The sequence below is a fragment of the Moschus berezovskii genome, chromosome 26 (genome assembly GCF_049115385.1).
Source record: "Moschus berezovskii isolate FMDL1 chromosome 26, NW_MosBer_1.0, whole genome shotgun sequence".
In the NCBI taxonomy this organism is placed as follows: Eukaryota; Metazoa; Chordata; class Mammalia; order Artiodactyla; family Moschidae; genus Moschus; species Moschus berezovskii.
This window is the reverse complement of record NC_142485.1, coordinates 42542204-42557566: the sequence shown is the minus strand read 5'-3', so window position 1 is coordinate 42557566 and position 15363 is coordinate 42542204. Positions and strand designations below refer to the sequence as shown.

Genomic DNA, 15363 nt, shown 5'->3' with positions numbered 1-15363 from the left:
CTTCCCCTGTCTTCCCTTTCCCCTGGCGGCACATTTGGATATACAAGGATGGAGAGAGTCAGGCGTTTTTAGATAGTATCAAAACATGTGCTGTTGTTTAAGTGGCTCAAATTTATCTGGAGATTCAAGTGATAAAACATGAACACTAGGTCCCTCCCAAAGCTTCCCCTGGGTTCTGAAAGGTGCAACATGGGGGACAGCCATGGACCCCACGTGAGAGTGATACTTGCATCTGCACTTCTCCGTCCTACTCCCTGTCAAGGTGCCCCCGCTCCCACGTGAGCACATTTACTCAAGGAGTTTGTTAAAGGTTTCAGAGCCTGTTTATCTGATAAGTTCCCTGAAGCTGGAAATGGAGAGAAAGTAAAAGATTGGATCGACTGCAGAGTGAATAAAGAGGCCAAAAGGAAGCCCAGCGACCAAACAGGATTTGATGGTAACAATTTCAGTGAGAACAGTTCACAGGGATGTTTTTAGATTCTGGTCATGCGACACCCCTATAACTGGCAGAACTAATTATTATGATAGATTATTCTGAATGACGGAAATTCGATCGGGCACAAACAAGTACATTCTAACTGCCCTCTGCTTTGGATGCCCCATCACATATGCACTGAGGTCTGAAGTGATTCCTATAAATAGTGATGGTGCCTTTGGTTAAATCCTGTCTTATATCTATCTACACCAGATGCACAGATCTACACACCCCAAGAATAGGTAGGACTAAGTCTGGCCACACTTTTAAAGCAAATTCAATTTGGGTTCCAATACGTGACTGGCATCAACCCCAAAGTCTACAGGAGATTTGATAAAACACTCCTCCCCAAAGACTCCCGAGTACAGGACAAGCCTTGAAACTCGCATGCATGTGCTCTAGGCCCTGCCATTCTTTCTCTCTGTCACCTTTGTTTCTGTCTCTGCCAGGCTCCCCCCACCCCCCAGCTGAAGTCTGTGCCACTAGCAGCCTCTTTGCCAGGGTCCTTGAGCATCTCTGCTCCCAGCTGGTACCCTGGCTTCTTCCCTCTGTCGCCTCAGTAAAGCTAGGAGTTGAGGTCCCAGGAAAATGTCCCACCCGAGCACACACAAGCAGTCCATTTATTAGAAGACGTCCCAAATGTGCACGTTTCTGTGACACTCAGCTGGCGAAGGATTCCAAACTCTTAGAAGAAAACTTGGAGATTTTCTAGGTCAACCTTCTTCCAGGGAGGTGCACAACATTAAGTGAAAAACTACTTGTATAATATAAAACCGCCTTATATATTATCAGATGATTTGCGCTGTGGGAAACTTGATAATGAGTCACTCTCCATGACCCACAGGAAATGCCTACAAAAAAGGTTCTGTGCTCTCTAAAAGACTCTGTGCTCTCTAAAAGGCTTTTAATTGTTAATTTACTTTTAATCCCCTGGCAGCAGAGGTGTCTCCTGGTTCTAAGAAAGGCTCCATTAGAATTTAGCATTAACAAAAATCAAAAGGATACTCAAAAACATAACCTAGCAAATGTTCACAGCCTTTGTGTAATAGCTAAGTGGCATAATAAAGTACTCATCATTTGGTAGATTTATAGCAGCTTGAGTAAACTCAGGAACTGATGGCTTATCAAACTACTTAAAATTCAGAGTCACAGAGGTTTAAAATTACCCTGAGTCAGATCTCATCAAGAGAGAAAGCAGAGGAAGATGAGCACAACCAGTCCTGGAATACTGATGTAAACACCTCAATGAGAGAAATGTGTTCAATTGACAGATAAATAAATGTGATTAGCCCACTCTGCCTCGAGAGCTGAGACCAACAGGACAGCATATAGAGCCACTTTTCTTTCATCACTTTATTTAGTTCAAAAATCAAAATGAAAACTTGGAAAACATCTTGGGATTTGGAAAGATGCAATTATTGTATGCCAGATATTAAAAATGTGATAGTTCTATAGAATTTATATTTGTAATATAATCATATTATGATTTGAACTTTTACCATTTAATTTAGCAGAAAGAAGTTAACATTTTTTTTAAAGGACTGATGTCTATTAATTGAAACTTCACAGCATTGAAATTTGGGGAATTTGTGTTTTCAGAGTTCTAGCAAGTCTTGAGTATTTTAATGATTATTAATAACAATATCACCTTGGGGATGTCAGACAGGATGCACTTGGAAATGGATTAGTACCCATGCACTAAGAGAAATATGAGACACTGATAAGAAATTACGCCAAGTATATCTATGTGTCAGTCACTCAGTCATGTCTGACTCTTTGTGACCCCGTGGACGGAAGCCCACCAGCTCCTTTTGTACATGGGATTTTCCAGGCAAGACTCCTGGAATGGGCCGCTATTTCCTCCTCCAGGACTTCTTCCTGACCCAGAGACTGAACCCTCATCTCTTGCACTGGCAGGTGATTCTTTACCACTGAGCCACCTGGGAAACCACAAGTGTATCTAAATCACTCCTTTATTTTCTTGAATATTCTGTACATTAAGCCCTCTCATGTGGAACACATTGTAAAAATGTGTGCAAGATAGTATTTAGAAGTAATTCCTGCTACGTCATGTGTAACCTAATTCAAGTAGAATGTTGAAAAGCAAAACAACCGATTTCCATGTTTGTCATCCTGCAGCCGGATGTGATCCCTTTTAGATACAAGACCTCGGGCTTCCCTAGATGTGAAACTGAAGGCCCTCTGAAAGGATGAGGGCATTCATCTCCAGGTGTGACATGTAAAGTCCTGCTACAAGGAGGGAGTCCACAAAACACGGTACCTTTTGAATATCAGGGCGATGACGAAGTCCGGGCTCACCCTCACTCTCCAGTCACACTCCTTCCCAGGCGGGTAGGGCTGCGGGTAGTTGGGGGACAGGATGACCCCCGCGGGGCCGGTCAGGTTCCCTCCGCACGCCGCTGCCGCGGGGAGAGAGGGACACAGTCAGTGGGAGCTCGTCAGAGGCTGCGCGCGGCGTTATTAAACTGACCCAGGAGGTCTGCACATTTTTAATGTGATCATTACCAAATTTCACATAACATCCCAGTCCATTTTTAAGGAGAATTATCAATGCTGGCAAATGAAATGTACATCCTATACTTTCAACCTTTACCCAATTAAACTGGATAGGTTACCCGAATCCCCCACACTTCTGTCAAGTACACTATAAATATAAGAAAAAAAAAAAAGAAACTTGGAGAGGGTAAAATATCCCCATTGATATCAGTTTATGGCCATGCCAATTCTTTGGTCATTTCTTGTGGTTTACAAAGAAATCATTGCTCACTTACTCTAGGAAGTTTGCTTCAAATGGTACAATTGATCATTCACCTCCTGTTCACTTTTGTAACCCTATTAGGCCTAGGAGTTTTTGATCATGATAAGTATGCAGGAAATATATGCTGAATAAATGAAGATTTGTTATTTCACAGGTTTCTCACAGTCCTTTGCTATATGCAGGGCTTGGGGTATTGTGCCCAGATTTCAAAAATGACAAAACTAACAAGTAAGACTTAGGTGATATACATGACCAAGAGGAGGCTTGGCAGAAAGTTAAAACTGCTAAAAACATAATTTTGTCACAGTGCTTAGTATGTTATTATCAGGAAGAAGCATTTTAGATAATAGTAATAAATTTAATGTTTTCTGCAGTCTTTAATCACAAGTGTTTACATAACTCAACGATTATGTGGTTGATCATTGCCAACAGGCAAGATGGTCTTCATTCTTGAGCCTTAAAATTTTGGGGGTATTTACATTTAGTAGATAAGACTTCTGTTAAAGCTTCTGTGCTGTGGAAGTTATTAAAACACTGCAAAATTGACACACATACACTAATTTTAGATAGATGTATTAATATACTAGGTTAAAGGTTTTCGTATTGAATACTGTGAATTGTCACCAAGTTGTTCTAAAAAAAAATCACCCTGATTAAATTGTACTGTTCCCTCTAAACTGTATACCTTATTTCACTTCATTGATTATGTACATATTCAGGGGAAAAAACAAGTACAGAAGGGAATATGCTAATTACTGATCATTCCCACACAAATACACAGCGACTTTTTTTGAAAATAAGATGAAGATGTACACTTCGTAATCTTCTGAGATGAATGTGTCTTTGAATACCCATTTAACATCCTGAAAACTTAACTTTCCATAAGACAAAGTCTAACGAATCCCAAGACATTTTGTTATAACTTCAGTTTCATCAAAGGCAAACTCTGAATAATATCACAGGAAATATTTATAATAAATTCTTAAAGATGTACTCTCAAGAGCAATTTGATATAATTTTCTCAAAAATGATTTCAACCACATTTCCCCTAGCATGTAGTTTTATTTTAATAAACGGCATGGAAACAATCAGCTAAGTGTGAAGAATCAGACAGGACTTAGTGGCCGAAGAGCAACCACAGAGTGGCTCTTGCAGGACAAGACGTGTCCTCCCCGGAATCAAGTGGACGCTGACAGCGTGGAGCATGAGAGCCTGAACAAACAGAAGAGGTGGTGCTGAGGTGGGGAGGGAGGCACCTGAGGGTCTCAGGCGATGCTGCTCCATGCAGGCTTGAAAAGAACAAACTGGGCAGATTCAGGGCACCGCATACAAGGGTGCCACCAGCAGGAAGAGTTCAGGATGAGACCCAAACATCAATTTATAAGAAACGAAGGGGAGATCCTGCCTTATGCACACCGGTCCCAGGGGGCATTGTCAAATGAGGTTATTTAAAGACTTGGCGTGGAATTAAGCAGGACCATCTTGCTGGGTTTGTTCTCTCTTCTGATGGGGGACTCTTCATTTTAGTCTCATCAGGTTTTCATTAGCAAGCTTGCACAATAATTCGGATGGAATTAGATTTAGCATCAAATGCAATTCAGACACTCTAGAAATTCTCCAGGGGGAACGGACATAGAGATAAAATCCTCAAACAAATATCAACCAACAGGCCCTCGATTGAAACCCTCAGGGTCACTCCACCTGATACACGGGATAACGAGTGCATCCGCTGAGGTGTGCAGCAGCGCTCTTTAACTGGACACATCGCTACTTCTGCACCGAAACATTTCAATGTTCGTGCCACTAAATGGGACAAACAGTCTCAAAATAGTTACTCTGTAGACCAGGGCAGGATGGTGCCACCGATTAAGTGTCTGCAAACTTAGAATGCATTTTTGCTTTGCAGAGAGAGCTCTTTAGAACTTGAACTTGGACAAAAGGTATTGTGGGCTACTTGAAAAATCTGAAACCGTGGAGATGGTCGAGAGACACTTTATTCAGAATCAGGAGGTAGTGAGAGTCCTCTGGTCTGGAGAATTGGTCTTTTAAGTCTCAGCAGAAAGTCCCAGTTCCAGCGGTGCCTCTATCATGGGAGTCCTTTGTGAAATGAAAAGTGTGGCATCCAAGCAAACCACACGAAGGGTGAGCAGTCAATGACAAGCTGGTGAAAACAGGAGTAACATATGAACAGGGGAGCAGCTGAGAGATTTTATGAAAGCATGTGTGAGAAAGAGAACAGCAAATAGGAGGAAAAAATACACTAAGAATAAAATGAAAAAAGTTAGCCTGTCAATAGGAAAGAGCAAATTCAAGTGGCCAGTGAGACTATGAAATTAAAAACAGCTCAATATCACTGCTAATTTAATATGCCAATTGAATCACCAAGGAATCTTCATGTCCTGCTCATATTATGAGATTAATGAATACAATATATCGCGTTTTTTTTTCTGAGTTGGGGAAAATAAACAATAATATGATGGCTGATGATGATTAAATTCGGCAATCTTTCCAGAAAAGTTTTGAAAACTCTAGAAATAGATACATTTGTAGAAATATGTCATTCTTAAAAAATCATGGATGTGTTCTGCAGCGGTGTTCATTTCAGCAATTTCTGTGAGAGGGAAAAGGTTGAAACACCTAACTCTGAGGAGGGATTAGCGGGATCAATATTGGTCATTATTGATCCAGAGAGCAACTCTGTAGGCAGAAATGTTAATTAGTAAAAAAATAAGTAAGGACAGTAAAAGATACTCATCCTGTACTGGTAAATAAAAAGCATAGTTTATAAAATAATCATTCAGGATGCTATCATTTAAAAATATTTTAAAAATAGGTTATATATACATAAAATAACTATGACACTTGCATTGTGTGTTTACATTAATAGCAGTTGCCCTTAGGTATCAGAGAAGACAATGGCAAGCCACTCCAGTACTCTTGTCTGGAAAATCCCATGGACAGAGGAGCCTGGTAGGCTGCAGTCCATGGGGTCGCTACTAGTTGGACACAACTGAGCGACTTCACTTTCACTTTTCACTTTCATGCATTGGAGAGGGAAATGGCAACCCACTCCAGTGTTCTTGCCTGGAGAATCCCAGGGATGGCGGAGCCTGGTGGACTGCTGTCTATGGGGTCGCATAGAGTTGGACACGACTGAAGTGACTTAGCAGCAGCAGCAGCCCTTAGGTAAAATGGTGACAGTGCTTTTTCATCTTTTTTCTTAACTGTAGCTTATAAAACTTATATAAAAACATGCAATGTTTTAATAAGGAAGAAGTGAAAAAAAAAGTAAAAAATGTCTCGTATCAGCAGAACAGAATTTAGATGAGCACCAAAGCATGACCACCACTAAGGTGGACCACTATCTTACAAAAACATAATCTCTTTTCTGAGGGAAAAATGTTCACAATGGGATGAAAAGATACTCATTTATTCCCAAATATGTGCTTTCCATTTATGTGTTACATAATATCTATGTGTGTGGGTGGTTTTTGTTGCTGATACAATTGATATTCTGTGACCTGGGAGTGATGTTAGCTGATCTGTGGAGCTGATCCTCAGGAAAGATGACGTGTCATCTGTTTTCATTGCTGAGAACTGCTTTACCTAGTCACGGATCAATGTTAGGTGACTAAGAGGCAAACCCAAAGAGACCATAGATTAGTAAGGGAAGGTGGTCAAATTTTATAATGAATTGTTCAAGTGAATGTAAGCAAGGAATTATCTTCAAGAGACTAACTAGTAATTGTATTGCTTCTTTATATACTTCTCCATAAGCTTAAACTCATGCAAATTGGGGATAAAGTGCCTCTCCTGATTTAAAAACAGACCAATGGTTTAACATGTTGGTTGCTTTTATAGGTAATTACTCCACTTTAAAAAAGGAACACGAAGAAGTCTGGCGCATCTCCTGATGACTCAGCTTGAGATGAAATGCGTGACAGTGCTCACGAAAGTCATGAAATGTAAACGCGGCACAGAACATTAAATAAGCATGGTAGCTCTCTGACAGGCCTGCACATTGCTAATAAGCAGAGTTGTCAGTCTCATCTATCTCCAGACTCCTGCAAGCACTCTGTGATAAGTTAGGAGTTGCACATTATAGCGCCATGGGACCACTGAGAATTTTTTCACTGCTGTGCATTATGACAATAGAAATCATTTTAAGTCACAAAATTCCCTCAAGGTCATCCGATGCAAAATGGCCCATTAACTATATGCATATCACTTCATTATCACTTCCTCTCTTTGCAGATTAACTCAATTTTATATTTTTTAAACAGATTATAAGGAAGTACAAATTACACTGTGACAGTTCATTAAAATAATAAAGGCTTTTAAAAAATTAAGATGGGCTACCATAAATAGGTATTTATGGCAAAATATTTAATTGAATGGACAATTTAATTGAATGAATAATTACTGTTTATAAAAAATGTGTCTTTCCTTAAAACCATATTTGTGATAGAATAGGGGACTTTGCAGGTGGCTCAGTGGTAAAGAATCTGCCTGCTAATGCAGGAGACACAGGTTCGATCTCTGGATAGGGAAGATCCCCTGGAGGAGGGAAAGGCAACCCACTCCAGTATTCTTGGCTGGAGAATCCCAGGGACAGGGGAGCCTGGCAGGCTACAGTCCATGGGGTCACAAAGAGATGGACACGACTGAGTGACTGAGCATACACAAGCACACATCTTGGATGTTGGTTGTTCAGACTAAGGTCTGCGACACCAGTTGTTTTCTTCTTAATAAGGTCAAACCGCAAAATTCTAGTAAATTTCAGAAAGCAGTCTTTCCTTTTATCTGTATATTGACACAAGCAGTATGATTTCTAGGTTTTAGGATTCTATTAAAAATATACTGCTATTACAGAAAAATTATCTAAAAAGAGAACATCTTCTTTATTGAGTAGGTTTTGCTTAAGGGTACATTTCTATATTAAAAATGAGAACAACAATGGTAGGGTTATGAATTTTCAGCTACCCAAAATTTTAAATTACAGTAACTCGATTGATTTGTATTTTTATAAGATTTGTTAAGGATAGGAAATGTTAGGTAAATGTCAATTACTGTACATTAAGTAAACTACTTCCTTTATTTCACCTAATAAAGTTTAAAGGTTTATAATAAAATTTCAATGTAATCTCAGAAAACCTGAGGGTATGCAAGAAACTCTTGAGAAATACTTCTGAAGAATAATACATTTATAGAGCAATTTTAATGATAACATGCACTCCTTCCCCAATTTAAGATTGCTATATTCCATTGCACAATACCTATGCACGTAGGAGGGTCTGGCTGCCAGAAGAATCGGTTATCCAGCTGCACACAGGTGACTTTAGCTTGCCCTTGGAGCTGGTACCCAGGGTCACACTGGAAGGTGACAGTGTCCCCAGGTTCTCTGCTGTCCCCGTAGCGGGTACCGTTTTGAGGCATACCTGGGTCGTTGCAGGTGGATGCGATGGATGCTAGAACAAAGGGACAACATCACATTAGTGACTGGAGATGTGATCCCTACACTCTTACAGATGTGGAGCCCTGCAGCAGAAGCGCTCTTGAACGGCGTAATGAGTCACTTATGCACATGTGAACATTTATTTTTCCCTCAAGAATATATTCAATAACTTGCATCTTGATTATGCTTCCTTTAAACAGATGCTAGAAAAATCCTGATGAAAACTCAACCAATCATGGAAAATATTAAGGATTTATATGATGCTATGCACACACACTCATTTCCCTTTGATTTTCTCAACAATATTTTAATGAAAATATATGCCGCAATTTAAATGATTTGAGAACCCCAATGTCAAGGAAACTTAAGGAAAATATGATACATTCTCGTTGGGTTGATGCTTCTCATGTGACAACCTGCTAAGATGACCCAGACCCTCTTAAACTGTTTTGTCCAAAAACACCTTTAGTTCTTTAAAATATTTTAAATTCTCCTTTAATCTAAAGAATATTTTACTAACCTTACACTTTAGGATCAATACTTGTTTCTGTCCTCATTTTTCCCTCAATGCTGTGAATATATCACAATTTTCTGATTTCCAGTTTTCCCACTTAATTTCACAGTCTGAAATGACTTTAAGATCATCTATCTTTGATGTCCTAAATTTCACAATATGATGTCTATGCATGAACCTCCTCATATTTCTAAGGAAATAAAAGTTTTGCAATATCATGTCTATGAATGAACCTTCTTTTATTAATCCTGCTTGGAACCCATTCAAAGTTTTAAATCTGAAGATTAATCAACTATCTTATCAAATATCAGTTCCCTCCTGTTATCTGTACTCCTCTCTTATGAATTAAAATTTGACAAATGTCTCTATCCTTCGTGTCTCTTGACTTTTCATTTTTTAAAAATCTTTGTTCCATCTTCTAGGTAATTTTTTAGACCATTTTCCTATCATAATCTTCTCTCCATCTGCATCAAATTTATTATACTATCATGTAGTTGAGTTTTAAACTTCCTTTCATTGTTTCTCTGCTAGCATTTTGTTCAACCATCTTCGGCCATTTATACAGTATTTTGTTCCCTACTCATAATTTTATTCACTTTTGTTTTTTACATTCTTACAGTCTGATCTGATAATAATTCCAATATCTCTCAGAGTCTAAGGTGCCTCTGAATTTCTATTTTGCTCTTCTATTTCTGGAACTTCACCTGCAGTAATTCTTTTGAAGGTGCATTTATGCAGAGGGGATTCTCAGCTGACTTTACCATGTGCCTGGAACAAGAGAAGCCTTCTACCTCTTTAACATAAAGTCTCGGGTGAGGCATTTCGGACCACAGAGAGGGCACAAATTCGTCTATAAGCTAGTCTGAAACCTGCTTGTGGTTATGAGTTCTCTGTCCCTGTGTCTATTTCTGTACCTGTATCTATATCCATATCTGTCGATCCATCGGTCTCTCTTTACCATCTAACTTTTCTCCCTTGTAGTGACAGCAGACCTCTTTTTGGAGTTCTAGCAGTGTGTATGCGGATCTGATTATATTTCCAATATTGAAAAGCTGTCAGATGTTTCTTCCTATCTTTTCAGCCCACAGACTCTCAGAAACAAAATTCAGTCTCACTAGGGTCCTACTGACAGATGCTTTCAGGGAAAGAAAAGCGAAAAAGTCACCCAGTCATGTTCAACTTTTTGCAACCCCATGGACTGTAGCCCACAGGCTTCTCCGTCCATGGGATTCTCCAAACAAGAGCACTGGAGTGAGTTGCCATTCCCTTCTCCAGGGGATTTTCCTGAACCAGAGATCGAACCTGGGTCTGCTCTGAGGACAAAGCCAACCCCTGAATTTCACGGCCTTTCTGCATCTCACGCTACTCCGGTGACTCTGAGGATCCCTTATTGTCCTGCAGTTCCAGTGATACATTTTAAAAGGTTAAACTTAATCATAACCAACACCTTTGACATATTTTCAGTGGCTATGTTTCCAGAGAACTTACTTTACTATCATACTGGGCCCTGCAGACCCTCCATTTCAGTTCTACCTTAATCCCACTGCATGAAGGCTGGCTTATCATGCCTGTCATCATTGCCATTGTAATTATTAGTGTTTTCAGTAGGGAAATTTTAATTGAAGGAGAGTTCTCAATAGGTATCAAAAAAAGGAATAGGTTTTTCAATGGGAAGAGAGCAGGAAATGCTTAAGTCAGAACCACTGAGGAAGATTCTTTCCACTTCCACGGTCTCATCAGCTGCAAAGATCAGCAGGCAAGGAAGCAAGCAAGCGCATCTCCCTGAAAGAAGACCAGTTCAGCAGTGGAATGCAGAATGGATCTGAAGACACAAAGCTTCTAGTTAGGATGCCAGGAGTGTCACACCCATAACCTGCAACTTTTTACTTCAGAGAACAGCAATTAGAGAATTCAAGCACCAGAATCATAGCCCATGTGGCCATCACCTAGGCAACACGTGCTACTTCCATGGAACTAGTATTTTGCAAGCGATTAATCTTGAGTTTATGATTTGAGTAACTAAAGAATCTAAGATCTAACTGTGCTCTATTGTTGATGAGATTTCTCTGGGCTTCAGGAAAAAAACTATAAGCAAACCCTGTTGTACATTTTCAATCTTGTCCATTGGACTGAATTTCACATCTTTGAAACAAACTTCATTCTTTACTCAAGCAAGTGGTCACATGGATGATAACATATTCATTCCAAGTGGGAATTAACTTAATATAGCATTAAAATAATTAAAAAATAAATACTTAGTATTAAAAGTTAATTGTCTATTAAGCAAAGAGATCCAACCAGTCCATCCTAAAGGAGATCAGTCCTGAGTGTTCATTGGAAGGACTGATGTTGAAGCTGAAGCTCCAACACTTCGGCCACCTGATGTGAAGAGCAGACTCATTGAAAAAGACCCTGATGATGGAGAAGATTGAGGGCAGGAGGAGAAGGGTAAACAGAGGCTTGGATCAACAGAGGCTTGGTCAACAGAAGGGTTGGATGGCTTCACCAACTCAATGGACATGAGTTTTGAGCAAACTCCAGGAGATAGTTAAATACAGGGAAGCCTGGCATGCTGTAGTCCATGGGGTTGCAAAGAGTCAGACATGACTTAGCTGACCTGCCAAGATATCACTTGACAACAACAGCTCTTAGTAAATATCCATAGCAATACTTCTATGATAAATAAGTATATAGTACTAAAATAATTTAAAAATAAATCTTTAGGAAAAAAGCCAAGGAGATCATCTATGAGTCTCACTGAAATTTTTTAAAAGAGATATGCTTTTATTCTCTTTCCAAATTTTTATTCAATATTTATTAAAAGCAAAAGCACATTACTTAGTAAAGAAGTTTTACACAGCTGCACAGATTTTGTACATTAGAAGAATTTAAAAAGACACATGAGTTTGCAAGACAAGTGTTCTGCAGAACACTTTTCTGTAGGTTATTAATAGGTGTCTGGTCTAATAAGACTAGCAAATACCGCATCCTGCAACTCTCTCCTGTAGGTCTCCATTGTATATCAGGGATTAAAGGCTCAGAGAATAAAGAAACTTAACAAAACAATTTAATACAGTGTATTCTAAATAAATGTAATTATAGAGCATGTTTTCTTCATAGACTTCTTCAAATCCTCCCAAATATAGATCCATAGAATATCAGTATATAAAACAGTGGCTTGCACTATGTCCTTTAAAACAGTGCCTTGCACTATGTCCTTTAATGGGACAGAATTCAATTCAGTTTTGAAAGAGTTTTCTACTTCTAAAGCAAATTTTCACTCTGAATATCTGTAATAATAATAATAGAACATGGCATTAAAATTTATGTACTCATGTAGTTCATATTACTGGAACTATAGCAGCTATATACTCAACTGGAAAATCAATAAAAGGCATGAAAAAACAGAAATACAGCATCTACATAATTAGCTAAACTTATGCCAATTACATGAAAATGTGATTTGTAGTTAGTGGGGAGGTCTTCATATGGCTTGTGTATCTTTAAAAACTGAGATTTCCAATAAATGGATCATGAAGGCTTAGCTGAACTGAACCCCAAACTCTTACTCTTCCCATTTAGAATTACAAAACAAAAATAAAAAGTTCCTAGGGTACTCCAGAATGGATTGAAAATAAAAAACAACAATAAGATGACACGAGGAAAAAACAAACAATTTAAACAATGCACTGGGGAATATATTGGCTGGATTTTTAAAAATAAACACCGTTTTATTTCCCGCCAGTTACACACTGTGGAAAAACGCTTTTTGGTAATGACAATAAAGCTTATTTGGAGACTAATATGAGAACCCCCAACCAACAATATTTCTTTAGGGTCAGAAATTGCTTTCCCACCTTCAGGATCACACAGGGTCATGGTAGCACACACTTGTTTCCTCTTTATGATTGTACTCTTTTATGTGCCATATGTTTCTTTCACTCAATTTTGTCTTAAATATTTTTTTTTCTTCAAATAGGATTCTAATGACTGAATCTTTCCAGTTATTTTTTCCATAAAAAGGGAAGCAATATTTTTACTTGCATCAGTCTTATCTTCCTATCATCTGAGAAGATACTATTCCTGAGTTGTATATATTGTGTTTTTCAATTTCCCCAGGCAGGGGTTCTCTAGAGTGTTTCAAGTTATAGAGAATCTTCCACAAGCCTAGTGGAATCTAAGAGATGTCTCCACTCCTTGTCCCCTGAATCTAGAACCACTCAAATAGGCTTGAGTGACCCTAACCTGTGCTTCACTTAGCATAAAAGCCAGGGACCTGATGTTTCGTTTGAACAAGGCAGCAATGATGATGTAGAACTACTGAATCATGAGAAATACAGTGAACTCAAATTTATTCCCAATTGGTTAAAGTCATTTTTGATACTGGAGACTATATGGAATATATGCATTCAAAAATAATGTGCAAAGTTGTGTTCTCTTTCTATCCTAACTAAAAAAATTGAGCATTTGGACCATGTCCTGTTAAATGTGTCAAGTCCTCTTGCTTTTTAAAAAAAAAAAAAAAATTTGAAACCTCACTTACAAGTATATTTGCTGACTTGTTATTCACAGAAGCAAAGTTTGCTTTGTGTACATTTTTAATCATAAAATATCCTTTCACAATGTACCAGAGAGAATGCTCACCACGTACATGGAAAAACACACAGTGACACCAGTACACTTCTTATCAGAGGTTCAGTTCAGTTCAGTTGCTCAGTCTGTCCGACTCTCCGCGACCCCATGAATCACAGCACGCCAGGCCTCCTTGTCCATCAAAAACTCCCGGAGTTCACTCAAACTCATGTCCACAGAGTCGGTGATGCCATCCAGCCATCTCATTCTCCGTCGTCCCCTTCTCCTCCCGCCCCCAACCTTTCCCAGCATCAGAGTCTTTTCAAGTGAGTCAACTCGTCGCATGAGGTGGCCAAAGTATTGGAGTTTCAGCTTTAGCATCAGTCCCTCCAATGAACATCCAGGATTGATCTCCCTTAGAATGGACTGGTTGGATCTCCTTGCAGTATAAGGGACTCTCAAGAGTCTTCTCCAACACCACAGTTCAAAAGCATCGATTCTTCGGCGATCAGCCTTCTTCACAGTCCAACTCTCACATCCATACATGACCACGGGAAAAACCATTGCCTTGACTAGACGGACCTTGGTTGGCAAAGTAATGTCTCTGCTTTTTAATATACTATCAAGGTTGGTCATAAATTTCCTTCCAAGGAGCAAGCGTCTTTTAATTTCATGGCTGCAATCAGCGTCTGCAATGATTTTGGAGCCCAAAAAAATAAAGTCTGACACTGTTTCCACTGTTTTTCCATCTATTTCCCATGAAGTGATGGAACCAGATGCCATGATCTTTGTTTTCTGAATGTTGAGCTTCAAGCCAACCTTTTCACTCTCCTCTTTCACTTTCATCAAGAGGCTTTTGAGTTCCTCTTCACTTTCTGCCATAAGGGTAGTGTCATCTGCATATCTGAGGAAGACATATTCTAATCTTCAGATCTTAACCTGAGTATTAAGATCGCCTGTTCTTGGGTTAAGAAAGTTGAATGAATTCTTTGTGCAAGTGTCGGGTTACCGTTTTCTCTGAAAAGTTGCTGTTTGGGTTAGATCATAGCACGGAAAAGGGAAATCTCCTTCTGGAGGGCCACTGACTGTGTTTAACAGGATAAACATGAGCTGGCCACCAGAACTCCATCAAGTGTGCATTGGTGCTTCAGCGGCTGGAAAACGTTTGGAAAACACACAGGAAAGAGGAACCTCAATTCATCCAAAGCGGTGTTTCCACTCAATCCCAGGCTCCACATTAAAGAGAGAAAGTGGGTCCAAATTCTACCAAGGTCCACTAATTTGGTCTACATTCCTCCTCTCCCTCCTGACAACATCAAAGTGCTTCAGGAACTGGAGACACAGAGTTTTCTAAGATCTTCCGAGGTCAAGAACAGAAGTGATGGCTGCTCAAAGTGATGGATGCACATTTCACAAATCCCTCCCCCTGGATTTCAAAAGTAACACACGTCACTGGGGAAATAGCCAGCCTTGATGCAAGCCTCACATCTTCCACAGAAGTTAACTCATGGTTGATCACAGCTTTAAATATAGAATGTAAAACCATAAAACTTTCAGAAAAATGTCTA

General features: G+C 39.3%; 1 protein-coding gene across 1 annotated transcript in view; it reads right to left on the bottom strand.

Moving 5' to 3' along the window:
* CSMD1 (CUB and Sushi multiple domains 1) overlaps window positions 1-15363 on the bottom strand; it is a 1848896-nt gene that overhangs the window by 269986 nt on the left and 1563547 nt on the right. The window contains exons 28-29 of the mRNA XM_088832674.1: window positions 8531-8722; window positions 2757-2895 (exon numbers count right to left, since the gene is read on the bottom strand). Of these exons, the coding sequence (XP_088688800.1) occupies window positions 2757-2895; window positions 8531-8722 (331 nt within the window). The remainder of the gene's footprint in view (window positions 1-2756; window positions 2896-8530; window positions 8723-15363) is intronic.